At 48.1% G+C, this 26,305-nt stretch overlaps 1 protein-coding gene across 2 annotated transcripts in view; it reads left to right on the plus strand.

Annotated features, from left to right (window-relative positions):
• The window catches only part of LOC132586043 (sprouty-related, EVH1 domain-containing protein 1-like), a 35,047-nt gene that overhangs the window by 5,068 nt on the left and 3,674 nt on the right, over positions 1-26,305 (plus strand). For both annotated transcript variants that reach the window (XM_060257966.1, XM_060257967.1), the window contains exons 2-3: positions 22,307-22,478; positions 24,552-24,720. In XM_060257966.1, coding sequence (XP_060113949.1) covers positions 22,311-22,478; positions 24,552-24,720 — 337 coding nt within the window. In that variant the 5' untranslated portion in view covers positions 22,307-22,310. The remainder of the gene's footprint in view (positions 1-22,306; positions 22,479-24,551; positions 24,721-26,305) is intronic.

Consider the following 26,305-nt stretch of genomic DNA (forward strand, 5'->3'; position numbering starts at 1 on the left):
ACCATAGTTTTTAAACCCAAATGCTAGAGTGTCCCCCCATGCAACATCCCAGGCACAATGTAGTTACTTCTAGGTGATGTCATCATGTCGGACAACGATGGAGTTCTTCAGGGGTAGGGCTCCCTCCACCAGCCATCTCCATACCAGTGGGTTGGAGGCCCTGAAATACCCCTGCTAGGATGAGGGAATGGGAACCCTACATAAAACATTTATCTTTTTTATTGTTTAATTATTTTAAACATTGATCCACTTCTGCTGGAGAAAATGGCTGCTTTGGAAGTTGGACTTCATGGCACGATATCCTATCAAGGTCTCTCTCCTCTCTGCACCCCACTTTTCTGGGCTTCACCCTCAAATCCCCTGGCATTTCCAAACCCAGAGTTGTCAGCCCTAACTTGGGATAAGGCCACTTTGTGTGTTCATGTATACCTCAAGGAAACAGCTGTGGCTTAGTGGTAAAACCACCAACTTGGCACGTATAAAATCTAGGGTTGCCAAGTCCTCTTCATCCCCTGGCAGGGGACATTCACGTTCTCAACGCACGCACACACCCCAAAATGATATCACCTGGAAGTGACATCATCAAAATGGCGGTACCTGTGCCGGGCCGCTCTAGGCGTTTCTGGGAAAACTCTATGGTTTCCCTGGATGCTCTAGCCATTTGGGAGGTACCATAGAGTTTTCCCAGAAACGCCTAGAGTGCCCCTGCCTGGGCGCTGCCATTTTGATAACGTCACTTCTAGGTGACGTCATTGCACCAGTGATGCAAGGGGAAGTTCCACATTAGGCCAGCGGGTTGGAAACTTCCCAGGTGGGAGATTCTCTGCCCAGACCAGGGTCTTGGCAGCCCTAACAAAATCAGACTGTAAAATAAATCATAAACCAACATACATGTATTTATTGTAGAAAGCTAAGTCCATTTAGGGCCCATCGTAAGCCTCGATCCTATGTACAATCCTAAAACCACAATGGGAATCCACTCAACTTGACCTGACGCGTTTCAACCTAGAATGGTCTTCTTCAGAGGTCAGAAAGGTAAGTACACATATTGGCTCATAATACAGAATAGAATAAAACAATAGAACAATGCTGGACCACAAGGAAATTTAATGAAGTGACAAAGGCTTAAAGATATTCTTGAGGCCTCTTATTCTACAGCCTTATGTCTTAATCAAGGGCATACATATTGCATCCAGTGACTTATTGTATGCCACATGGTCCAGAATTGATCAGGATAGGTGAAAGGTCAGAGCCTATGTGCCAAGAGTTAGGATAGATGCTTATGATGGGCCCTTAAATGGTTTTAGCTTTCTACAATAAATACATGTATGTTGGTTTATGATTTATTTTACAGTTTGTTTTTAATGTTTGGCCCTTTAATTGCATATTAACCTTTCAGGTTTCTTATTCCAGTCTTTGGGTTAAGTTTCTTTCCCTTCTTTGTTTTTCCATGTACAAAATCAGCCCAGATCCTTTTCTTCCACCTGCCCCCTGCACTTGAAAGTATCTTTGCACCAACTGGTTTCACCATCTTTTTTTATGTTCTGTTACCCAAGATTTTGTGAATGGACCAAAGACAAGATTTTTTTGACACCCTCATCAAGAAACAATTTCCAGAGCTCTTGAGAGGAAACCACAGTGTAAAACTGATATAAGTTGATCGCCAAGGTATGCCCCCCGCCCCATGTCACTGAGTTCCTGATGCCAAAGTCGGGGGGAGGGGGTGTTTTTTAATGCCATCGCTTTCCTCCAATGGCTTTGAGTTGCCTACACGAGCAGCTGGGAATTGTTTCCAATCCAGACGTGTCTTGGGTGGGGGAGGCACCTGTTTTCCAAAGTCGCCATCTGTGTGTTTAGGCATGGGAATTTAAGCCAAATAGGAGGCAAATGGCAGTGGCCTATTGAATTTGTAGTTTTCCTGACTAATCTGAGGAGGAGGCTGCAGAACTCCCAAGGGTTCAGGAGGGACAAAAGGAAATACTTCTCTACACAGTACAAGTGTGTAAAATACAGAGGAGGGCAACCAAAATTATGAGTGGATTAGAGCACTTTTCCTGTGAGAAAAGGCTGAAGAGTGGGGTTCTTGGACTTTTCCATTTAGAAAAGAGATTACTAAGGGGGGGGGGGTCATGATAGAGGTTTATAAAATTCTGCAAGGGATGGAGAGAGCGGTCAAAGAGAACTTTTTCTCTCTCTCTCCCAAAATACTGAAACTCGAGGGCATCCAGTGGAACTGATGGACAGTAGGTTCAGAATGGATAAGAGGAAATACAACTTTACACAGAGAGTGATTAAAAGGTGGAATTCGCTGCCAGAGAATGTCATGATGGCCACAGAACAAAATAGGAGTCAAGTGGCACCTTTAAGACCAACTTAGTTTTATTCAGAACGTAAGCTTTCGTTTGTTCTCTAAGCACACTTCATCAGACGAGGAATCCGGTACAGTGAGCAGAGCCACACACAGCTGGTAGGCAGTGGCTCAGAATGCAACAGAATAGTAGAACAGAATCATTGAATCTTAAATTTGTACCATTTTGCATTCTGAGCCACTGCCTACCAGCTCTGTGTGGCTCTGCTCACTGAACCGGATTCCTCGTCTGATGAAGTGCGCTTAGAGCACACGAAAGCTTACATTCTGAATAAAACTAAATTGGTCTTAAAGGTGCAACTTGACTCCTATCTTGTTCTAATAACACAGCTGCCCACTTGGATCTATGACGGCCACAGGAAGAAGCAGCTTCGAAAGGGGATTAGATAGATTCATAGAGGATAAGTCTGTCAATGGCTGCTAGTCGTGCTGGCTGAGGGGAACCTCCCCCTTCAGAGGCACTAAACCTCTGGATCCCAGTGCCAGGAGGCAACCTCAGGGGAAGGCCTCGGCCTCTCTGCCCTGTTGGTGGCCCTCCAGAGGAACTGGTTGGCCACTGTGTGAGGCAGGAGGCTGGACTAGATGGACCCTCACTGGTCTGATCCAGCAGGGCTCTTCTGATGTTCTTATGAAGGCCTCGGCCTCTCTGCCCTGTTGTTGGCTCTCCAGAGGAACTGGTTGGCCACTGTGTGAGACAGGAGGCTGGACTAGATGGACCCTCCCTGGTCTGATCCAGCAGGGCTCTTCTGATGTTCTTATGAAGGCCTCAGCCTCTCTGCCCTGTTGTTGGCCCTCCAGAGGAACTGGTCGGCCACTGTGTGAGGCAGAAGGCTGGACTAGGTGGACCCTCACTGGTCTGATCCAGCAGGGCTCTTCTGATGTTCTTATGAAGGCCTCAGCCTCTCTGCCCTGTTGTTGGCCCTCCAGAGGAACTGGTTGGCCACTGTGCGAGGTACCGTAGATTTCTGGACCACTGGTTTGAGCCAGCACATGCTGTTATGGTTCTCAAGTGATTAAAACGTGGAATTCGCTGCCAGAGGATGTCGTGAGGGCCATAGAAGGGGATTGGAGGGATTCAGGGAGGAGAGGTCTACCAGTGGCTACTAGCCACAATGACTACCAGAGGTCTACCAGTGGCTACTAGCCACAATGACTAAAGGGAAATGCCGATTCCCAGCAGCAGGAGGCATCCTCAGGGGAAGGCCTCAGCCTCTCAGTCCTCTTTCTGGCCCTCCAGAGGAACTGGCTGGCCATTGTGTGAGACAGGATGTTGGTCTAGTCTACGTGGACTACTGGTCTGATCCAGCAGGCCTCTTCTGATGTCTTAACCCCCAGGCCCTGAATCCCCAGCAGAGCTCTTCGAGTCTGAGGCAAAAATTGATCTCTTCCATGTTTTTTTATCCTGCCCTTCCTCTGAGGGGCTTGTCGCGGCCTTCGCAGTTCTCCCCTCCTCTACGTCATCCTTACACTATCCCTGTGAGGTAGAGTAGGCAGAGAGAGCGTAACTGGACCAAGCAGTCAAACGAATCCATCTGTTTGTTGCTTTCCTGTTGCTGTGTTCATAAAACTATGGAGAATTAAGTTATGCCTAAATGGAATAACTCGACGTAGGATTTAACTGTTAGTTCTCTTGTCATTAAGAGTGTTATGAAGAGCCCCGTGGCACAGAGTGTTAAAGCTGCAGTACTGCAGTCCTAAGCTCTGCTCATGACCTGAGTTTGATCCCCGGCGGAAGCTGGGTTTTCAGGTAGCCGGCTCGAGGTTAACTCAGCCTTCCATCCTTCTGAGGTCAGTCAAATGAGTCCCCAGCTTGCTGGGGGGGGGAAGTGTAGATGACTGGGGAAGGCAATGGTGAACCACCCCGTAAAAAAATCTGCCGTGAAAACGTTGTGAAAGCAACATCACCCCCAGAGTCTGAAATGACTGGTGCTTGCACGGGGGAGGACCTTTCCTTTTTCTTTTCCTTCTCTTGTCAAAATAGGTTGGCTTATAGGGTGACCAGGTCTGGGCTGGGAAATATATGGCAATTGAGGCATAGAGATTGGGCAGGGTTGCCGGGTTTCCCCCACCACCACCACCTTCTGGCCACTGGCAGGGGATCAGGAGGGTGGGGTTGCCAGATCCAGTTTGGGAAAACTCCTGGAGATTTTAGGCTAGGGCCTAGGAAGGGCAGGGATGCCTCAGTTGGGGTACTGTGCCATAACGTCCACCCTCCAAAGTATCTGTTTTCTCCCCGACCTGGAGTTGAGATGTAATCCCATGGGATCCCTGAGTCCCATCTGGAGGCTGGCATCTGTAGAGTGGCATGTAGAGAGGATAGGGTTTGAGGAGGGGCGGAGCTTCAGCAAGATATAATGCCATACAGTCCACCTTCCAAAGCAGCCGTTTTCTCCAGGGGAACTGGTCTCTGGAGACTGGTTGTAATCCAGGAGTCCTCCAGACCTCACCTGGAGGTTGGCAACTCTGTGAGGTTTATATACTTGGCTCCCCCACACACACACGCACATGGGATTGCAATCTGCATCACAACTCCTGTTGTGTGACTATAGCAGCTGTTAATCTTTTGCACCAGCCATGCTTTCCTTTTACAGGAGCCATGAGGACTAGTATCCTGCTCTATTCGTATTTTTTTTAAAAAAAACCTATCTAGAAGGTAAGATTCTTTGCACCCAGCACGGCCTTCCAGGTTAGAGATGGACCACTGGTTTGATCCAGCACGGCTGTGATGTTCTTAAGTGATTAAAATGTGGAATTTGCTGCAAGAGGATGTTGTGTTTTGGAGTGTGGTCGTCACGGCAAAACAGTTGAGCCCACCCTTTCCCGAATCCCGGCTATTCTTCAGTCTTTCATATCTGCTTCTGCTTTTCTTTCTCTTGTAGGGCTGGTGGGAGATGGGTGGTGGTAGGTTTGCCAGATTGGGAAACTCCTGGAGATTTGGGGACAGAGCCTTGAGAGGACAGGCACCTCAGTGGGGTACAACGCCATAGATTCCAACCTCCCAAGCACCCATTTTCTCCAAGGGAATTGATCTCTGTAGTCTGGAGATGAGCTGTAATACCAGAGGATCTCCAGGTCCCACCTGGAGGCTGGCTTCCCTACACCTTTTCTGCCTTTTCTTTAGGCGTTTGTATCTGCATTTGTTGCTAATATGTTGAGGCTCCCTTCTTGGACCATCCCTAGGCGGGCAGATTCCTATTTTGTTGACCATCTGGTGTGGTTTGCTCCGTAATCCGTGTATATGTGTGTGTGTGTCTGTGTGTGTGTATACGTGTGCTCCTTTTTGGCCACCCTCTTTTTGGGCCCCTCTTTGCCTTCCCCTTGACTTTTTAAAAAATGAAACATATCGTTTCGCAGGCGGCCAGAAATGCAACTTCTTTGAAAACATTGCTAGGTGTACAGCAGTGTGCGAAGGGCGGGGGGAACAGAGGAGCAGAGGAGAAAATGGTGTCCGTCGAGCTTGTGCTAGAAAATGGCTCCGTCGACTGAGCGGTGTGAAATTCTGGAAAAGTTGGTGTGGGGGGGAATGTTGGAAAAGGGAGACCCTTTGGGAAGAAAACTGACCATTTAGAGGTGCGTGCGCTCCACTCTCGGGTTTAAAATTTAAAAATAAATGTTTGAAAGCCCCTAGCTGGCAAAAGAAGTGGCAAGCGTATGGGGACAAGGACAGAAAGTCGTGGGAGATACCTGGCAAACGAAACGATGGTCGCTGACAATTTGGTACCTGTTGTGTGCCGATTTTTTTTTTTTTTTTTAGCATGTCAAAAAATCAGCTCAGGTGAACCTTCATTGGGTTTAAGCGAGGGGAGCAATTTTTAAGTGGTGGGAGCCGCGTGCCGTTTGGTCACAGAGGTAGTCTCGGCTTCGTGTGGGTTGCCGTAACGTGAAAATGGAAGAGGGAACGTTTTCCAAGATGGCCTTTTCTTCTGATGTCGAGGGGAACGTCTCTTTCTGAAACTGCGAGCTGTTCTGCGTTCGGTGTCTCGAAAAGGAACTGTGTGTCTTTTTTTCGAGGGGGGGGGGGTTGAGGCGCAGATTTATTTAACCGTTATTGCTTGCAATCCAGACAGTTCATCAACTCAAAAAAATTTTAATCGGCTGATAGCTCCCATTCAAAGCAAATATGTATATGTATGTATATATATATATATATATATATCCCTGTGGATGAGAGGGCAGGGTTATCGCTGTGCCTATGCAGCTTGCCAGCCCTGCATAGAATAAATTGCATCCTTTTTTGGGGCTACCTCTGAGACAACCCCAAACTGCTTCCAGGTGCCGTGCAGGGAAGATCAACACTGGGGATTTGTCTCCCGTCTGGATCCTGCCTCTCAGAGTGTAGCTGCCTGCAGGCCGGCTGGCTCGGCATCTTTCTCCATTGCTGTGGAGCTAATATGCAGTTGATTCTCGAGATCTGAGTCTTGCGGGTGATGCCCTGGTGGGAGAAATCCTAGAAGGCCAGGAGAACAGGTGAGCTGTACCCCGCCAGAGGGGCTCAAAATTGGGAATGTAGACCCTACCCGCCTTGTGTCCCAGGGACAAAAAGAGGCAGGTCTGTCTTTTGCCCAAGATGGCGTGTGCTGACTGTGTTTTGTACTTGGGCATGAAGGCCTCCGTGCATGAACCAGGTTTGTGATAGCAGAGTAGCTATTTACGGTGGGTGGCAGAAATGTCTTCTGGATTAAGGAGGGCATGTAGGGGTGTCAAACAGAAGGCCCACAGGCCAGAACCAGCCTGCGCAGGCCTCCTACCTGGCCCGCAAGCAAGTGGTTGTATGGAAATGTGAGGCATTCCCCATTTTATGGTATCCCCTGGGGGAAAAACATAGTCTTACATAGGATTAAATACATTTATTGGGACTTTTGTGGGTTCCCCAGTAGATCAGTTGCTTTCAGTGCTAGGAGTCACTTGCTTTTGTTTGTATTTTAAGTAAAAATAATATCATTAATTGGATTTGCCTGTGTCCTATATAAAGTCTATATTTAGGGTTGCCAGGTCCGACTCAAGAAATATCTGGGGACTTTGCGGGGTGGAGCCAAGAGCAAGGATGTGACAAGCACAATTGTGCTCCGAAGGGAGTTCTGGCCTTCGCATTTAAAGGGACTGCATGCCTTTGAAATGCCTTCCCTCCATTTGGGAATAATGAAGGATAGGGGCATCTTCTTTTGGGGCTCATAGAATTGGACCCTCAATCCAATCTTTTTGAAACTTGGCGGGTGTTTTGAGGAGAAGGCACCAGTTGCTACGCTGAAAATTTGGTGCCTCTACCTCAAAAAATGCCCCCCCCTGAGCCCCAGATACAGATGGATCAATTCTCCATTATACCCTATGGGAATCAGTCTCCGTGGGATATAATAGAGTTCCCTTCTATCCCCAAACCCTGTTCTCTCTAGGCCCCCCTCCCCCCCAAAAAAATCCAAGTATTTCTCAGTCCAGAGCCGGTGACCCTAGCACAGGGGTGGCCAAGCTGTGGCTTGGGAGCCACATGTGGCGCTTTCACACATATTGTGTGGCTCTTGATGCCCCCACCACCCCATTGGCCGGCTTGGAGAAGGCATTTGTCTCTTTAAATCACTTTGCCAAGCCAAGCCAGCCGGCAGCTTGGAGAACGCATTTAAAGTTAAAGCTGCTTTCTTTCCACCTCTCTCTCCCCAATCTATTTCCCTTCCTCCCTTCCTTCTCTCAAATATCTGATGTTCATGTCTTGCGACTCTCAAACATCTGACGTCTATTCTATATGGCTGTTGCATTAAGCAAACTTGACCGCCCCTGCAATGAATGGTCATGGCCCCCTCTCCCCTCCCCCCGGGAAGGTCCTGGGCCTCAGAGCTTTGTGCTTACAATTCGGCGACTGAACTTTTAAAAATGTGTACGCATCATTTAAGAACGGGATGGCCTCGGTTATCGACAATCTGCTGTGGAATCTGCAATAAGAGCCATGGGATAGGACCCATGCAAGGCATTAGCGTAAATGACGCTTAATTTGCAGAATATGATTATAATTTTGATTATTTGGTTGTTTGGTGGTAGTGGGATTACCTGATGCCTATTCGCAGGACTTGTTTTGAGCAGCCTCCTGGAAGCTGGAGGCTAAATCACAAACGAAAGTCAGGCTCGAAGACGATCAGATACCGTCGCAGTTCTGACCATAAACGATGCCAAATAGTAGGGTTGCCAATCCCCAGGTGGGGACAGGGGATCCTCTGGTTTGGAGGCCCTCCCCTCACTTCAGGGTCATCAAAAAGCGGGGGGGGGGATGTCTGCTGTGCACGCCATTATTCCCTATGAAGACCAATTGCCATAGGGTATAATGGAGAATTGATCCATTATATCAATCCAGAATTGATCCACAGATATCTGGGGCTCTGGGGGGCCCTGTGTTTTTTGAGGTAGAGACATCACATTTTCAGCATAGCATCCAGTGCCTCTCCCCAAAATACCAGGGAGTCCCAATTCTATAAGCCCCAAAAGAAGGTGCCCCTATCCTTCATTATTTCTAATGTAGGGAAGGCATTGAAAAGGTGTGCTGTCCCTTTAAATGTGATGGCCAGCACTCCCTTTGGAGTTCAATGATGCTTGTCACAACCTTGCTCCTGGCTCCACCCCCAATGTCTCCTGGCTCCACCCCCAAAGTCCCCAGATATTTCTTGAATTGGACTTGGCAACCCTACCGAGTAGGAATCCAGTGCCGTTATTTCCATTTATATTTCAGGAGGCTTTCATACACCATAATACATCTACTTTGAGATTATTGCCAGCAATATACTATTGGAGGAAGACTTTCTGCTACCCTTTAAGGCAGGGGTGGGGAACCTTGTTTCTGCCAAGGGCCATATGGATATTTATAACATCATCCACGGACCGTAAAAAATTATCAACTTAAAAAACAGTGCTCCGCCGAGGGAGAACGATTCAGCCGGCAAAATTAATGCAAATAATTGTTTTTCTATTTGAAGTCACGTGGGGAGAGCCTAATCTGGCACACACACACACACGGCCCACCGCCCTAGGCAAATTCATAGGTCCAGGGCTTTTTTGTAGAAAAAGGCCAGCAGTAACTCAGTAGCATATTAGACCACATCCCCTAATATTAGCATATTAGGTCACACACTCATTAACATATTAGGCCACACCATCTGGGATAACGAAGTGCAAACTGAACTGTGACAGCAACTTTTCCAGGCCCTGCAGCAATTCTGACTGGCCAGCCAGGCACCGGGGAGGCTGCCACACAGTACATCTGGGCCCTGTGATCCCTGCCTGGCCCTGGGGAGGTTGCTGCACAGCGCAGCTGGGCCCCACAATCCTCACTGGCCAGCCAGGCCCCAGGGAGGCTGCCACATGGCTCGGTTCGGCCCAGCAATCCCCAAGGGCCACACCATGTGACCTCAAGGGCCACATACGGCCCTCGGGATGGAGGTTCCCCACCCCTGCTTTAAGGACACTGTTTATAACTGAGCCTTTGGGACTTTTGATATTTGATATTTTTCGCTTGTTATGTGTTGTTTACCTTGTATGAATTTCTTTGCATGGTTTTGTATGTAGCATATTACAGAACTAGGCTTGCCAAATCCAATTCAAGAAATATCTGGGGACTTTGGGGGTGGAGCCAGGAGACATTAGAGGTGGAGCCAAGATCAAGGCTGTGGCAAGCATAATTGAACTCCAAAGGGAGTTCTGGCCATCACATTTAAAGGGACGGCACACCTTTTCAATTCCTTCCTTCCATAGGAAATAATGAAGGATAGGGGCACCATCTTTTGGGGCTCATAGAATTGGACCCCCTGGTCCAATCTTTTTGAAACTTGGGGGGTATTTTGGGGAGAGGCACTAGATGCTATACTGAAAATTTGGTGCCTCTACCCCAAAAAACAGCCCCCCCAGAGCCCCAGATACCTGCAGATCAATTCTCCATGATTTTCTATGGGAATAAATCTCCATAGGGAATAATAGAGTTCCCAGCAGACATTTCCCTCTCCTCCCCCCGCTTTCTGATGACCCTGAAGCGGGGGGAGGGTCTCCAAAGCGGGGGATCCCCTGCCCCCACCTGGGGATTAGCAACCCTATACAGAACACAATTTTTTTTGTCATTGATTTCTAGTTTTTATACCAGGCCTCTTTCATACAGGGCCTTCACCCTGCCAGTCTACAATGCCCCGTATGGATGTTGTCTTCCTCCGTCTCTTTCTGACCTTGACAAGGTCTTAGGCCACAGAATACCAGCTATCTCCCAACACTGGGGTTGCTAGTTCTTCATTGGCATAACTCTGGCAAGGAGCAAGCTTGACCCAGGTGTAAGGCCAGTGGGGCCAAGGGACGGAACTCATGTCCCTTGCCTGGCTGTGGGGTTTAAGGGGGGAGCCAAAGCGTCAACAGGTGGAGCTCAGCGAAGGCAAACAGCTCTCCCTTTCTTTCTGTCTCCTGCTGAGAGTTCATCAGCGGAGAACGGGACCACGGAGGTAAGGAAACTGTGAAATGACACTCTCACTCCATGTAGAAAAATATATATACAATTGTGTTCAATATGTATTCAGTCTTTTCCAAAACATATTAATAATAATAATAATAGTAATAATAATAATAATAATAATAATAATAATTGGATTTATATCCCGTCCTCCACTCCGAAGAGTCTCAAAGTGGCTCACAATCTCCTTTACCTTCATAATAATAATAATAATAAAATACATTTTTATTTATACCCTGCCCTCCCCGCCGAGGCAGGCTCAGGACAGCTGACAGGACATGGTGGGTCACACCATGATATAACAATAAATACAACATAACCTATAAAATACATTTCCTAAAAACAGCAATTAGATTAAAATTTAAATTACAGTATAAATTAATGGTGCTACCTTCTTAATATACATGTAAACATAGCAACATAGCTTATCGATGCGATGGTTCCATCTTAATATGCCAGCTGGAAAAGGACGGTTTTGCAAGCCCTACGGAACTGATTAAGGTCCCGTAGGGCCCACACCTCCTCTGGCAGCTGGCTCCACCATTGGGGTGCTGTTATCGAGAAGGCCCCGCTCCCTTGTTACTTTCAATTTGGCCTCCTTTGGCCCAGGGATTTTCAGTAGATTTTGTGAACTAGATCTCAGTGCCCTCTGGGGAACATATGGAGAGAGACGGTCCCTAAGGTAGGCAGGTCCTTGGCCATATAGGGCTTTAAAGGTAATAACCAGCACCTTGTAACGGACTCGGTATACAGTTATCCAGAACATATCCTCTTGTAAATACCTCAGTGGTGCAGACAAAAAAAACATCTCGTGCGCAACACTCCTACTGTCCAAACAATACAAAATTAATTAAAGTCCAACGAATCAGAAAAAGAACCGGTCCATTTCATTTCGGGAAGAACCCTTCTTCAAGGGACCGCCTTTTATATTTATGGGCTCAGTAGTGTTGTAGTGCTGTATTCCATATCCTGGCCTTCCAAAATGATATTTGATATGAAATCTCTTATTGGAACGCTATCAAATGCTGCAGGATAGAGACTAAGCAAATGCAAAAAAGTTACACGGAAAGGAAGAATGAAGAGAACGCCAATTTGGATTGGTCCAAATTCATATGCCATACATCCACTATGTCTATATAGACGGCCGTGTTGGTCTGAAGTAGTAGAACAAAATAGGAGTCAATTGCACCTTTAAGACCAACTTAGTTTTATTCAGAATGTAAGCTTTCGTGTGCATGCACACTTCTTCAGACGAGGAATGAGGTACAGTAAGCAGAGCCACATATAGCTGATGGGGTTTGAGATGCCAAGGGGTACAAAGTTAAAAACCAAGAGCAGAATAGTAAAATTAACAAATTCAGAAAACCTTTGATCTGGGTTGAATTAGCGTGGGAAACCATAAAACAGAAACGTGTCAGAATGTGAGAATGCCTGTTAATTATTTCTGAATTCGTTAATTTTACTATTCTGCTATTAGTTTTTAACTTTGTACCACTTGGCATTCCAAACCCCACCAGCTATATGTGGTTCTGCTTACTGTACCTCATTCCTCATCGGTAGAAGTGTACATACACACAAAAGCTTACATTCTGAATAAAACTAAGTTGCTCTTAAAGGTGCAATTGACTCCTATTTTGTTCATCCACTATGTCCGTTTGTTTTCGTTAGCTGCATATATATATTATATTGACAGCAGATTAATCAATAATGCGACAGGTTCAATCGATCTTACTTTTCCTGTTTCGCTTCCGTGCTTCATCTCAGCCCAAAGCTTATCACTTTACAAAACACAGCTCCTTCCTTTTACTATCGCTTCACTCTCGTTTTCAGTAGAATCAACATGTTCAGTAGAATCAACATGGCATATGAATTTGGACCAATCCACACCTTTCCAAGGCTGATTGCTTTGTGGTAAAATAAACTGGGTTTACATAATGAAAGCGTTGCCTAGACTTTTTGCAAGACATTAGTACAAGTGTTTGGATATTGTATTGAAAAGCTATTTTACACTGAGCCTGTTCTCTCCGTTCTTCCTTTCCGTGCGACTTTTTTGTATTTGCTTAGTCTCTATCCTGCAGCATTTGATAGCGTTCCAATAAGAGATTTCATATCAAATATCATTTTGGAAGGCCAGGGTATGAAATACAGCACTACAACACTACTGAGCCCATAAATATAAAAGACGGTCCCCTAGAGAAGGGTCCTTCCCGAAACAAAATGGACCGGTTCTTTTTCTGATTCGTTGGACTTTAATTAATTTTGTACTGTTTGGACAGTAGGAGCGTTGTGCACGAGATGGTTTTTTGTCTGCACCACTGAGATATTTACAAGAGGATATGTTCTGGATATGTTTTGGAAAAGACTGAATATATATTGAATACAATTGTATATATATTTTGGGGAGTGAGAGTGTCATTTTACAGTCCTGCTGAGAGTTCAGCAGGTCAAAGGAGAGCCGCCAAAGACAGCTACAGTGTCTAGAAAGGTAGCCTTTGGGGCACCAAAAAACCTGGGCAGAAAATGAAAGTGAAAACCATGTGCAGATAGGGTTGCCAATCCCCAGGTGGGGACAGGGGATACCCCGGTTTGGAGGCCCTCCCCCCATTTCAGGGTCATCAGAAAGCGGGGGGAGGGGGAGGAAAATGGCTACTGGAAACTCTATTATTCCCTATGGAGACTTCTTCCCATAGGAAATAATAGAGAATTGATCCGTGGGTATCTGGGGCTCTGGGTAGGGTTGCCAATCCCCAGGTGGGGGCAGGGGATCCCCCGGTTTGGAGGCCCTCCCCCCGCTTCAGGGTCGTCAGAAAGCAGGGGGAGGGGAGAGAAATGTCTGCTGGGAACTCTGTTATTCCCTATGGAGATTTATTCCTAAAGAAAATCATGGAGAATTGATCTGCGGGTATCTGGGGCTCTAGGGGGGCTGTCTTTTGGGATAGAGGCACCAAATTTTCATTATAGCATCTAGTGCCTCTCCCCAAAATACCCACCAAGTTTCAAAAAGATTGGATCAGGGGGTCCAATTCTATGAGCCCCAAAAGAAGGTGCCCCTATCCTTCATTATTTCCTATGGAAGGAGGGAATTGAAAAGGTGTGCCGTCCCTTTAAATGTGATGGCCAGAACTCCCTTTGGAGTTGAATTAAGCTTGTCACAACCTTGATCTTGGCTCCACCCCTAATGTCTCCTGGCTCCACCCCCAAAGTCTCCTGGCTCCACCCCCAAAGTCCCCAGATATTTCTTGAATTGGACTTGGCAACCCTAGCTCTGGGGGGGGATTGTTTTTTTAGGTAGATGCATCACAGTTTCAGTATAGCATCCAGTGCCTCTCCTCAAAATACCCCCCAAGTTTCAAAAAGATTGGACCAAAGGGTCCAATTCTATGAGCCCCCAAAGAAGGTGCCCCTAACTTTATTTCCTACGGAGGGAAGGCATGTAAAAAGGTTTGCGGTCCCTTTCAATGTGATGACCAGAATTCCCTTTGAAGTTCAATTATGCTTGTCATACCCTTGCTCCTGGCTCCATCCCCAATGTCTCCTGGCTCCACCCCCAATGTCTCCTGGCTCCACCCCCAAAGTCTCCTAGCTCCACCCCCAGTCTCCTAGCTCCACCCCCAAAGTCCCTAGATATTTCTTGAATTGGACTTGGCAACCCAAGGTGGGAGGGCCTCCAAACCGGGGGATCCCCCATCCCCACCTGGGGATTAGCAATCCTACTTTCAATCCCCAAAGATTTAGAAGAATCTGGAATGAAGCATACCATGAGGTGTGAGAAACAGGAGGCACCCAAACCCTCATCGGTAGGTTGTGTCGGTGTAGTGGCTGTTTCTCGAATGCGACCACAGTAGCCTCCACGTGGCGTGGCTTAGCTGGCAAAGTCAGAGCAACAAAGGGGGAGGAAGTGGCCAGCCAGAGCGGCTGCAAAGGGAGCAAGGGAACTACGGGGAGAGGGCTACTGCCCTCCACTCTAGGGCACCATGCTTGGCTCATCGGATGCCCCCAATTACAGTCTCTTCTTCTTTCTTTGCATGACAACAGAGGCACATCTAGCTCCTGGGCTCATTCAGAAAGAGCCTGCAGCCTGGGGGGTGCGGGGGGGGACTCGATGGGTGTGCTTCTAGCTAGAACCAAGGCTGTGCGGCCACACTGTCAGCTGTGTCAAAAACGTCAGCTGGAGGATGGTGGACTTGAACATCGGCCATCCTGCAACCCTTGAAGGAAAGATTGGGGAGTGGGAGAATTAGTATCTCTCGGCCATTTTCCTTGAACCTTCTCTAGCTGGCTTGGGACCTTGGCCGCTGGCCAATTTCTGACCACCATGATTCTTTGTGTGCAGACAAATCATTTTGGCACACTCTCACACACACTCCTCCTCCTTCTCTTCTATTCTTCTAAGAACATAAGAGAATCCATGTTGGATCAGGCCAATGGCCCATCCAGTCCAACACTCTGTGTCACATAAGAACATAAGAGAAGCCATGTTGGATCAGGCCAATGGCCCATCCAGTCCAACACTCAGTGTCACATAAGAACATAAGAGAAGCCATGTTGGATCAAGCCAATGGCCCATCCAGTCCTACACTCTGTGTCACACAGCGACTAAAAAAACCCTCAAATGCCATCGGGAGATCCACCAGTGGGACTAGAAGCCCTTCCACTGTGCCCCCCCCCCCCAAGCACCAAAAATACAGAGCATCACTTGCCCCAGACAGAGAGTTCCAACGATAAGTTGTGGCTAATAGCTACTGATGGACCTCTCCTCCATATGCTCATCAATTCCCCTCTTGAAGCTGTCTATGCTTGTAGCTGCCGCCACCTCATGTGGCAGTGAATTCCACATGTTAATCACCCTTTGGGTGAAGAAGTACTTCCTTTTATCCATTCTAACCCAACTGCTCAGCAATTTCATTGAATGCCCACGAGTTCTTGTATTGTGAGAAAGGGAGAAAAGGACTTCTTTCTCTACCTTCTCTATCCCATGCACAATCTTGTAACCTCTGTCATGTCACCCCTCAGTCAACGTTTCTCCAAGCTAAAGAGCCCCAAGCGTTTTAACCTTTCTTCATAGGGATGGCTGTGTTCCAACCCTTTAATCATTCTAGTTGCCCTTTTCTATGCTTTTTCTGCGTCTTCTTTTTGGTTCTCTGCAGGGATGGAATGCTAGCAGGAGTTCCTTTGCATATTAGGCCACACACCCCTTGATGTAGCCAATCCTCCAAGAGCTTACAAAAAAGAGCCTTGTAAGCTCTTGGAGGACTGGCTACATCAGGGGTGTGTGGCCTAATATGCAAAGGAGCTCCTGCTAGAATTCCACCCCTGGTTCTCTGATATCGAAGTCTCCTGAGCTGCGCCAGGAGGGTTGCATCCACCAGCCACAGATAGCACCCGGCGTAAGATCTCAGTCCACGGCCCTGGGCTCTCCTCCTCCCCCAACCCCCCCTCCCGGCCCCCTCCCACACCACAGTGTAATGATTAACTTTTGTGCACGAGTTATTGAAAAGCATCTGCTTTCTGCAAGAATCAGATGAGACCTGTGTTTGCTCAACATTCGGCCGCTAAGGCTTAACGGGGCTGGGTGTGGACTAGAGAGACAGTGGAGATTGCATGTGGGGGATAGGCTGTTGTTTTCCTGTTGAAAACAGGGGGGTTCTTTCTTTCTTTTTTTTGTGTGGAAAATTGTCGCTGTCCCCGCTGTATGGATTTTGCTATCTGCATGGGGGCTAGTGTGTAGGGTTGCCAATCCCCAGGTGGGGGCAGGGGATCATGATGCCAGCTGGGTCACGAAGCAGACATTTCCCTCCCCTCCCCCTGCTTTCCGATGACCCTGAAGCGGGGGGGGGGGAAGGCCTCCAAACCGGGGGATCCCGCGCCCCCACCTGGGGGATTGTTCAACCAAAATGGAGAATCACAGCAAAAAAGGCAGAAGAAACCAAAGCAAACAGCTCCCGTGATGCCAGTCTCCAAACAATTAAACAGTAATCCAGATTGTATCAAAAAGAGCATATATTTATTACAAAAACATGAAGTCAATCAAACTTCTAAGTGGTATAAGGAATGTGTCTCCCAGCAGCCAGTTCCTACTTCTTCAACAATTGCATGTTAAAAATTTTAACAGATGCTAAACAGCCATCCGTAAGGCGACAGGATTGTACTTGTGCCCCTGTTTCGCAATAAGCTTCTTCAAGCTTTTCACAGACGATTTTCAACACCCGGTAAGAACGCCAAGCTTTTACAACAGTAGAAAACGCTTCTATGGAGATGACAGTAGATAAAACTTCTATATATGTCTGCATATATTCAAGGTATTGGACTTAAATGAATAATTAACACGTTGACCCAAGATTCGTTTAAATCACTAACATTCACTTGTTGAAGAAGCAGGAACTGGCTGCTTGAGGACACGTGGAAGAGCCAGTTTGGTGTGGAAGAGCCAGTTTGGTGTAGTGGTTAAGTGTGCGGACTCTTATCTGGAAGAACCGGGTTTGATTCTCCACTCCTCCACTTGCCTTGGGTCAGCCATAGCTCTGGCAGAGGTTGTCTTTGAAAGGGCAGACTCTTATCCGGGAAAACCAGGTTTGATTCCCCACTCCTCCACTTGCACCTGCTGAGATGGCCTTGGGTCAGCCATAGCTCTGGCAGAGGTTGTCCTTGAAAGGGAAGACTCTTATCCGGGAGAACCAGGTTTGATTCCCCACTCCTCCACTTGCACCTGCTGGCATGGCCTTGGGTCAGCCATAGCTCCGGCAGAGGTTGTCCTTGAAAGGGCAGACTCTTATCTGGGAGAACCGGGTTTGATTTCCCCATTCCTCCATTTGCAGCTGCTGGAATGGCCTTGGGTTAGCCATAGCTCCGGCAGAGGTTGTCCTTGAAAGGGCAGACTCTTATCCGGGAGAACCAGGTTTGATTCCCCACTCCTCCACTTGCACCTGCTGGCATGGCCTTGGGTCAGCCATAGCTCTGGCAGAGGTTGTCCTTGAAAGGGCAGACTCTTATCTGGGAGAACCGGGTTTGATTCCCCACTCCTCCACTTGCAGCTGCTGGAATGGCCTTGGGTCAGCCATAGCTCTTGCAGGAGTTGTCCTTGAAAGGGCAGCTGCTGTGAGAGCCTTCTCCAGCCCCATCTACCTCACAGGGTGTCTGTTGTGGGGGAGGAAGGTAAAGGAGATTGTGAGCCGCTCTGCGACTCTTCGGAGTGGAGGGAGGGATATTAATCCAATATCATAATCATCTTCTTATACTACTTGGAAGTTTGATTGACTTCATGTTTTTGTAATAAATATATGCTCTTTTTGATACAATTTGGATTACCTCTTAATTGTTTGGAGACTGGCATCATGGGAGCTGTTTGCTTTGGTTTCTTCCACCTGGGGACTGGCAACCCTAGATAGGTCACAAGCTCAAAAAGCAACGGGAGGAAGCGAGAGAGGAGGCTCTGGGATGCTCAAAGGCAAATTTGGGTTCTGTCTGCATAATGGGTGAAATACTCATGGCACAAGGCCTCTTGTCTAATTATGCTATATATCTCTGCGTGTCTCTATGTGTAAAGTAGCTAGTTTCGATGCTCGTGGCAGCTTGTATACCTTAGGGGAGATATAAGCTGTCGAGAGGCAACGCTTTCTGTCAGATATGTGTAAAGTGCCGTTGAGTCACAGTCAACCTACGGCAATCCCATAGGGTTTTCAAAGCCAGAGATGTTTGAAGGTGGTTTGCCTTTGGCTGCCTCTGCGTAGCAACCCTGGACTTCCTTGGTGGTCTCCCATCCAAGTACTGATCGGGGTTGAACCTGCTTAGCTTCTGAGATCTGATGAGACTGGGCTAGCCTGGGGCATCCAAGTCAAGGCAGGAGATCAACAGAGGTGGTTTGCCGCTGGCTTCCTCTGCATAGCAACCCTTGGTGGTCTCCCATCCAAGTACTAACCAGGGCTGACCCTACTTAGCTTTCAAGTGGTGGAAAGTGTCGTCACAGCTGACTTACGGTGACCCCGTAGAGCAGGGGTGGCCAAGGGTAGCTCTCCAGATGTTTTTGCCTACAACTCCCATCAGCCCCAGCCATTGGCCGTGCTGGCTGGGGCTGATGGGAGTTGTAGGCAAAAAAACATCTGGAGAGCTACCCTTGGCCAACCCTGCCGTAGAGCTTTCAAGGCAAGAGAAACGCAGAGGTGGTTTGCCCTTGCCTGCCTCTGCGTAGCAACCAGGGGCTTCCTTGGTGGTCTCCTATCCAAATACTTACCATTAGCCGTGCTGGCTGGGGCTGATGGGAGTTGTAGGCAAAAAACATCTGGAGAGCTACCCATGGCCAACCTTGCCGTAGAGCTTTCAAGGCAAGAGAAACGCAGAGGTGGCTTGCCCTTGCCTGCCTCTGCGTAGCAACCCGGGGCTTCCTTGGTGGTCTCCTATCCAAATACTTACCAGGTCTGGCCCTGCTTATCTTCCAAGATCTGATGAGATCGAGTTAGCCTGGGCTGCCCAGGTCACGGCAAAAAATATTCAGAGGTGGTTTGCCATTGCCTTCCCCAGTCATCTACGCTTTCCTCCCAGCAAGCTGGGGAACTCATTTTGCCAACCTCGGAAGGATGGAAGGCTGAGCCGGCTACCTGAAAACCCAGCTTCCACCAGGGATAGAACTCAGGTCAAGAGCAGAGCTTAGGACTGCAGTTCTGCAGCTTTAACACTCTGCGCCACGGGGCTCTTTCAGCTATGTAAGGCGCTTGCATTTTAAGGGAGGGGGAAAAATAGCTTGGATTGACTTTGCGGACAGGGTCTGGATGAGCAAAGTAAGTTTAGGAGGGGCTTTGAAAAATGACAAACCCTGACCTTGGAGGAAAGTGGGATAAAATGCATGCATGAGGTTGGTCAATTTATGCAATGCACGGCTGGGAAAGAACCTCTGTGGCGAGACTACAATCAAGAAGAACGACTGCTCACACACTAACAAGCCGATCCTCTATACTTCCTGTATAAAGCAGACAGGCTGACTAGGAGACCCGGTTTATTTATTGCATATTTTGAAAATCCCCCTCTGCTTCCCAAGAGCTCAGGGTGCTATACAGAGTAGTCTCCCCAGCTAGGATTTCCAAGTTCCAGGTGGGGCCTGGAGATCTTCCAGTATCATAATCAACGTTCCCTCTAAGCTGCAGAGTCTGGCGAGCAAAAATTCTTCTTTGTGAGCTACCGGTATTAAAGTTGTGAGCTACTGGCATTAAAATGGTGAGCTGCTGCATCAATTATTGTGCTCTGGGATCCTCCTTCCTGAGCTAAGACAAAAATGCGTGAGGCTAAAAATCTGTGAGCTAGCTCATGCTAACTCAGCTTAGAGGGAACACTGAATGTAACTGATCTGCGGAGAGGTCGGTTTCCCCTGAGATAATGGCTGCTATGGGGGACGTGGCATTATACCCCACTGAGGTCCTTCCCCCTCCTCAAACTCCATCCCCTCTAGGCTCCACCCCCAAATTTTCTCCCTTTCTCACAATACAAGAACTCGTGAGCATTCAATGAAATTGCTGAGCAGTTGAGTTAGAACGGATAAAAGGAAGTCCTTCTTCACCCAAAGGGTGATTAACATGTGGAATTCACTGCCGCAGGAGGTGGTGGCATCTGCAAGCATAGCCAGCTTCAAGAGGGGATTGGATAAACCTATGGAGCAGAGGTCCATCAGTGGCTATTAGCCACAGCGTATTGTTGGAACTGTCTGGGGCAGTGATGCTCTGTATTCTTGGTGCTGGGGGGGGGGCGGGGCAAAGCGGAAGGGCTTCTAGCCCCAATTGTGAACCTCCTGATGGCACTTGAAGGTTTGTTTGTTTTTTGGCCACTGTGTGACAGAGTGTTGGACTGGATGGGCTATTGGCCTGATCCAACATGGCTTCTCTGATGTTCTTATTAGGAGCGTGGCTTAGTCATAAAGCATTTGCTTAGCATGCAGAAAGTCCTAGGTTCAATCCATCGCCTTGCCAGTTAAAAGAAGCAGATAGGAGGGGATGTGAAAGACCTCAGTCTGAGACCCTGGCGAGTTACTGCCGGTCTGAGTGGACAATACTGATTTTGATGGAGCAAGGTTCTACTTCCGTATAGGGTTCCTCATGTGCTTGTGGGTATGGGGTTAAATATTTTTAAAAGTCAGTTACCTTGGGAGCCCAGGAGCTTTACAGAGTATCCCCGATTCTCCACGTTTTCCTGTTAAGGGAAAAATGCTGCTCAAACCAATTACAAAGATGAACTGACTCCAATGGGGACAAGAGAAAGAAATTTTACTTGAAAAAATAGAAGCACATTGTACATGACACATCCACATAGGTTACATTTAACTTACTGTGAATAGATTAACTTCAAAAAAGTTGTTTCATTACAGCTGCAAGCCCAGATAATAGAGAGAAGACGAGAGGTCCTAGATAAGATGAAACACAGAAGGCAAGCAAGGGCCAAAGAGGCTCAACATCTAGCCCAGGGGGCCAGGCTGTGGCTCGGAAGCCACATGTGGCTCTTTCACACATATTGTGTTACTCTCAAAGCCTCAACCAGCTTGGATAAAGCATTTGTCTCTTAAAATCCCTTCTCCAAGCCAAGTCAGCTGGCGGCCTGGAAAATGCATCTAAAGTTGCTTTCTTTCTACCTCTATCTATCTATCTATCTGTCTGTCTGTCTGTCTGTCAATCATCTATCAATCTATCTCTCTATCACTCTATCTCTCTATCTATCATCTGTCTGTCTATCATCTGTCTATCATTTATCAATCAATCAATCTATCAATCAGTCTCTCTCTCTCATCTATCAATCATCAATCAATCTATCTATCTATCTAGTCCGTCCTTCCTTCCTTCCTTTCTTGTAGCTCTCAAACATCTGATTTTATTCTTCGTGGCTCTTACGTTAAGCCAGTTTGGCCACCCCTGATCTAGGCCATGAAGAAAGGAATGGTCCCCTGTGCAAGCACCAGTGGTTTCCAACTCTGGGTTGACATTGCTTTCACAACATTTTCACGGCAGACTTTTGACGGGGTGGTTTGCCATCGACCTCCCCAGTCCTCTACACTTTCCCCCCAGCAAGCTGGGGACTTATTTCACTGACCTCGGAAGGATGGTAGGCTGAGTCAACCTCGAGCCGGCTACCTGAAAACCCAGCTTCCGCCGGGGATCGAACTCAGGTCATGAGCAGAGCATAGGACTGCAGTACTGCAGCTTTAACACTCTGTGCCACGGGGCTCTTTAGGCATGACAGGGTGCTGCTAATTACCAAGTGTACCCAGAGTGAGAGAATTCCCTGAACTCTTTTCCACTCAGATCCTCTTGCATGCAGAGTTACAAGAGTCTAATTTTGTATAAGGCAGTCTCATGTGCGTTTGTGGGTAGGAAACGCAGGTTGGGGCTGGAGACCCGTACCAGACACCCCCCCCCCCCCCCCCGCAGTCAAACACGTGTGTTCATCTTCAGGAAATTTCCTGACCCTTTCCCTCACTGCTCTTCTCCTCTCGTTCCACCCAGTTACATGGTTCGGGTGCGAGCTGTGGTGATGATCCGAGACGATTCGAGCGGGGGTTGGGTGCCCATGGGTGGCGGCGGCCTAAGCCACGTGATGATCTGCAAGGTCCGGCGGCCGGAAGAAGGGCAGCACCGGCAGTACCTCATCAGCGGGGAGCGCCTGCGGGACCAGACGGTGAGGTTGGTGGAGGTGGGAGGCCTGGTGGGGGCGGGGGGATGCGGCACACCTGTGTCAAGAGCCACAGTTTGGTAATAGTAAAAAACAAACCAAAACAGCCTGGCTCTGTCCCATCAAGCAAAGCAGCTCATTTCGTGAGCACACGAGAGACGGCCTTCTCAGTGGTGGCCTCGCAATTGTGGAACAACCTCCACAGGGAGGTGCATCTGGTGACTCTCACTTTCGATTAGGGCTGCCAAGTTCCCGAGCTGGGCGGAGGTTCCCCCATCCCAGAGTTTTCCAACCCGCCAGCCCGCATTGGGAAAACTCTATTGTTTTCCTGGGCGCTCTAGCAATTTGGGAGGGGAAACTCTATGGTTTTCCCTCCCAAATTGCTAGAGCGTCCGGGGAAACCATAGAGTTTTCCTGGAAGCTCCTAGAGCGGCCAGCGTGTGACGTTGCCGCCGCAATGACACCACTTGTGAGTAACGTCATTGCGTCACACAAAAACTGTTCCCCGCTGGAGGCTACGTGGGACTTGGCAACCCTACTTTTGACCTTTAGGAGGCAGCTGAAAACAATTTTCTTTAGGCCTAACACTCCTGAGTTGCAGTTTTAAATTTTGGATTTTTATGGATGTTACATGTTTTATTGTATGTGATTCATCTATGCGGTAAGCCGTCTTGAGCTCCATATGGAAGAAAGGAGGCTAGTTTAAGTTAAATATTTTTTTTCAAGATGGCCTCCTGACTGGTGGGGAGGAGCAGCGACGGCGATTCTGTGGGGCACCATCTGCTTTGGTGGTGGAGCTTACCGACTAAGTCTTTCCGTCCAGGGTCGCCAACCTCCTGGTGTTGCCTGGAGTTCTCCTGGCATGAGAACGGGTCTCCTGATTTCACGGAGCAGTTCCCCTGGAAGACAGGGCAGGTTCTGAGGCTGGACTCTGTGGAAGTGCATTTTTCCCGAGCTTCCTCCCTACTCTATCCCTCCCTAAATATCCAGGAATTTGCCGAGCTGGAGTTGGCAACCCTACCTCCATTTATCTGTCGCCTGGTGTAACAGTACTAGGCAGCGGGGTTACATTCCTCCAGGTTGCATTTGGAGTTATCCTGGAATTACAACTTATCCCTAGACTACAGAGATGCATTAAGTGCAGTTTCAGAAGGTGGGAACTATGGTATACCATAAAGTCGAGGAAAAATTGAATTCCAAGAGTGACATCAAATTCCCACTGAGCTCCCTTCCATCCCAAACTCCACCCAAAGGAGAGGGACGGTGGCTCAGTGGCAGAGCATCTGCTTGGTAAACAGAAGGTCCCAGGTTCAATCCCCAGCATCTCCAACTAAAAAGGGTCCAGCAAATAGGCGTGAAAAACCTCCGCTTGAAACCCTGGAGAGCTGCTGCCAGTCTGAGTAGACAAGACTGACTTGATGGACCGAGGGTCTGATTCAGTAGAAGGCAGCTTCATATGTTCATATGTTCACAACTCTTTGGGGAAGGAGGGTGGCTCAATGGTAGAGCATCTGCTCGGTGAGCAGAAGGTCTCAGGTTCAATCCCCGGCATCTCCCACTAAAAAGGGTTCAGGCAAGTAGGCATGAAAAACCTCCACTTGAGACCCTAGAGAGCCGCTGCCAGTCTGAGTAGACAAGACTGACTTTGATGGACCAAGGATGTGATTCAGTATAAGGTAGCTTCATATATAATATATTGAACATATGAACATATGAAGCTGCCTTATACCGAATCAGACCTTTAGTCCATCAAAGTCAGTATTGTCTTCTCAGACTGGCAGCGGCTCTCCAGGGTCTCCAGCTGAGGTTTTTCACACCTATTTGCCTGGACCCCTTTTTTGGAGATGCCGGGGATTGAACCTGGGACCTTCTGCTTCCCAAGCAGATGCTCTACCACTGAGCCACCGTCCCTCCCCAAAGAGTTGTGAACATATGAAGCTGCCTTCTACTGAATCATATTCACCCCTCCCCCTAAATCTTCAGGAATTTCCTGTGCCCAACTCTATCTGGTGGCTTCCATAAAAGTTATGGGTCAGGGTAGTCTGCCGATCCTTTATCCTTCTCCCTTGCCTCCTGCAGACCATCCTGGAGTGCACCCTGAAGAGGGACCTTGTCTACAACAAGGTGAACCCCATTTTCCACCACTGGAAAGTGGGGGACAGCAAGTTTGGCCTCACTTTCCAAAGCCCCGCAGATGCTGTGGCCTTCGAAAAGGGAGTTCAGGCTGCCTTGGAGGAAATCGCAGAAGGTGAGGGGATGCGGGAGGGGGTCACACAGGTGCAGGGTGGGACGCGAGGGGTAGATGGGGGGACGTCTGCTGTTTTTGGAAACTCGGCACGAGGATAAGAAAAGAGCAAGAGTCCAGTGGCACCTTAAAGACTAACACAATTTGTGGCTGGGGATGAGTAGAGTCCCCAGTCCCCAGATCCCCGCAGGGGTTCTCCATCCCCGACGCGATGATGTCACTCGGAAATGACATAATCAAGTCAGGGCATCGCATAGTGACTGGTTGGAGGGCAGAACTCTGTGGTTTCAAGCCAGTTTTGCCCCAAAACTAGAGTATTGCCATGAGACATCCCCTACATCAATGGTTCGCAACCTTTTTGGCATCAGGGACCAGGTTCATTGAAGAGAATTTTTCCACAGGGAGGGGGGGGGGCAGAATGCTTTGGGATGATACAATTCTGCACTTAATTTTTATTATTACATTGCAAAATATAATGAAATGATTATGCAACTCATGGCCCGGTTGCTAACAGGCCACGGAACGGTACTGGTCCATGGCCTGGAGGAGAGCCCGTTTGGTGCAGTGGTGAAGTGTGTGGACTCTTATCAGGGAGAACCGGGTTTGATTCCCCACTCCTCCACTTGCAGCTTCTGAAATGGCCTTGGGTCAGCCATAGCTCTCGCAGGAGTTGTCTTTGAAAGGGCAGCTGCTGTGGGAGCCCTCTCAGCCCCATCCATCTCACAGGGAATCTGAAGAAGATAAAGGAGATTGTGAGCCACTCTGAGATTCGAAGTGGAGGGCAGGATATAAATCCAATATCATCTTCTTGGGGACCGCTGCCCAACATGATGATGTCACTTCTGGGTGATGTCATCATGCTGGGGGTGTTCTGGAATGCCCCCCTGAATTGGCTACCCTAGTTATGAGTTTTCATTAGGCACTGCTCACTTATTCAGATACAGCTGAGGTGGGGTATAAGATTTCAAAGGGAGTTGGGCTCTCCAAAGCTTCTACTCCCCAAAATCTTGTTGGGTCTTTACGGCGCTACTGGACTAAAATTTAGCTGTTCTCCTGCAGACAAAACCGGTTACCACGGGTGGCGGCCACATCAGAATAGAGATCCAATTGCAGATCTCCAACACATCTGTTGGGTCCCTGAGATTATTAACATATACATGCTCTAAAGTGTTATATTACCCTTGGTATTTTGGCGAAAAAGAATATGTGTTAATGCTTTCGAAATTTACTATTATTACTGTAATTACCGCTGCCATTCCCACTATGCCTGGCTGGTGCCCCAGGCTATTGGAAGCGTGCCCAGGATACATCCCAGAATCCTTTGCAGTGTTTCAGAGCATCTGGGGTCGCTCGGAGTTTAGACAGGAGTCTGGCTGATCCTGCCGCTCTGGAGCCCTGTGCGAGTTTCCCTAAAGAGGCACCCCAGTGCGGCAGATAGGGTGTCAGGCTAGCCTACCTTGTAGGGTTGTTGTGGGGATTACATGGAGGCAGAGAGAAACACATATGCCACCCTGTGCTCCTTAGAGGAACTGCAGGATACAAATAGAGGACATAGAGTTTCCTGTGCAGGTATGGGGTTTTTTTTAAA

The sequence above is a fragment of the Heteronotia binoei genome, chromosome 17 (genome assembly GCF_032191835.1).
Source record: "Heteronotia binoei isolate CCM8104 ecotype False Entrance Well chromosome 17, APGP_CSIRO_Hbin_v1, whole genome shotgun sequence".
Classification (NCBI taxonomy): Eukaryota; Metazoa; Chordata; class Lepidosauria; order Squamata; family Gekkonidae; genus Heteronotia; species Heteronotia binoei.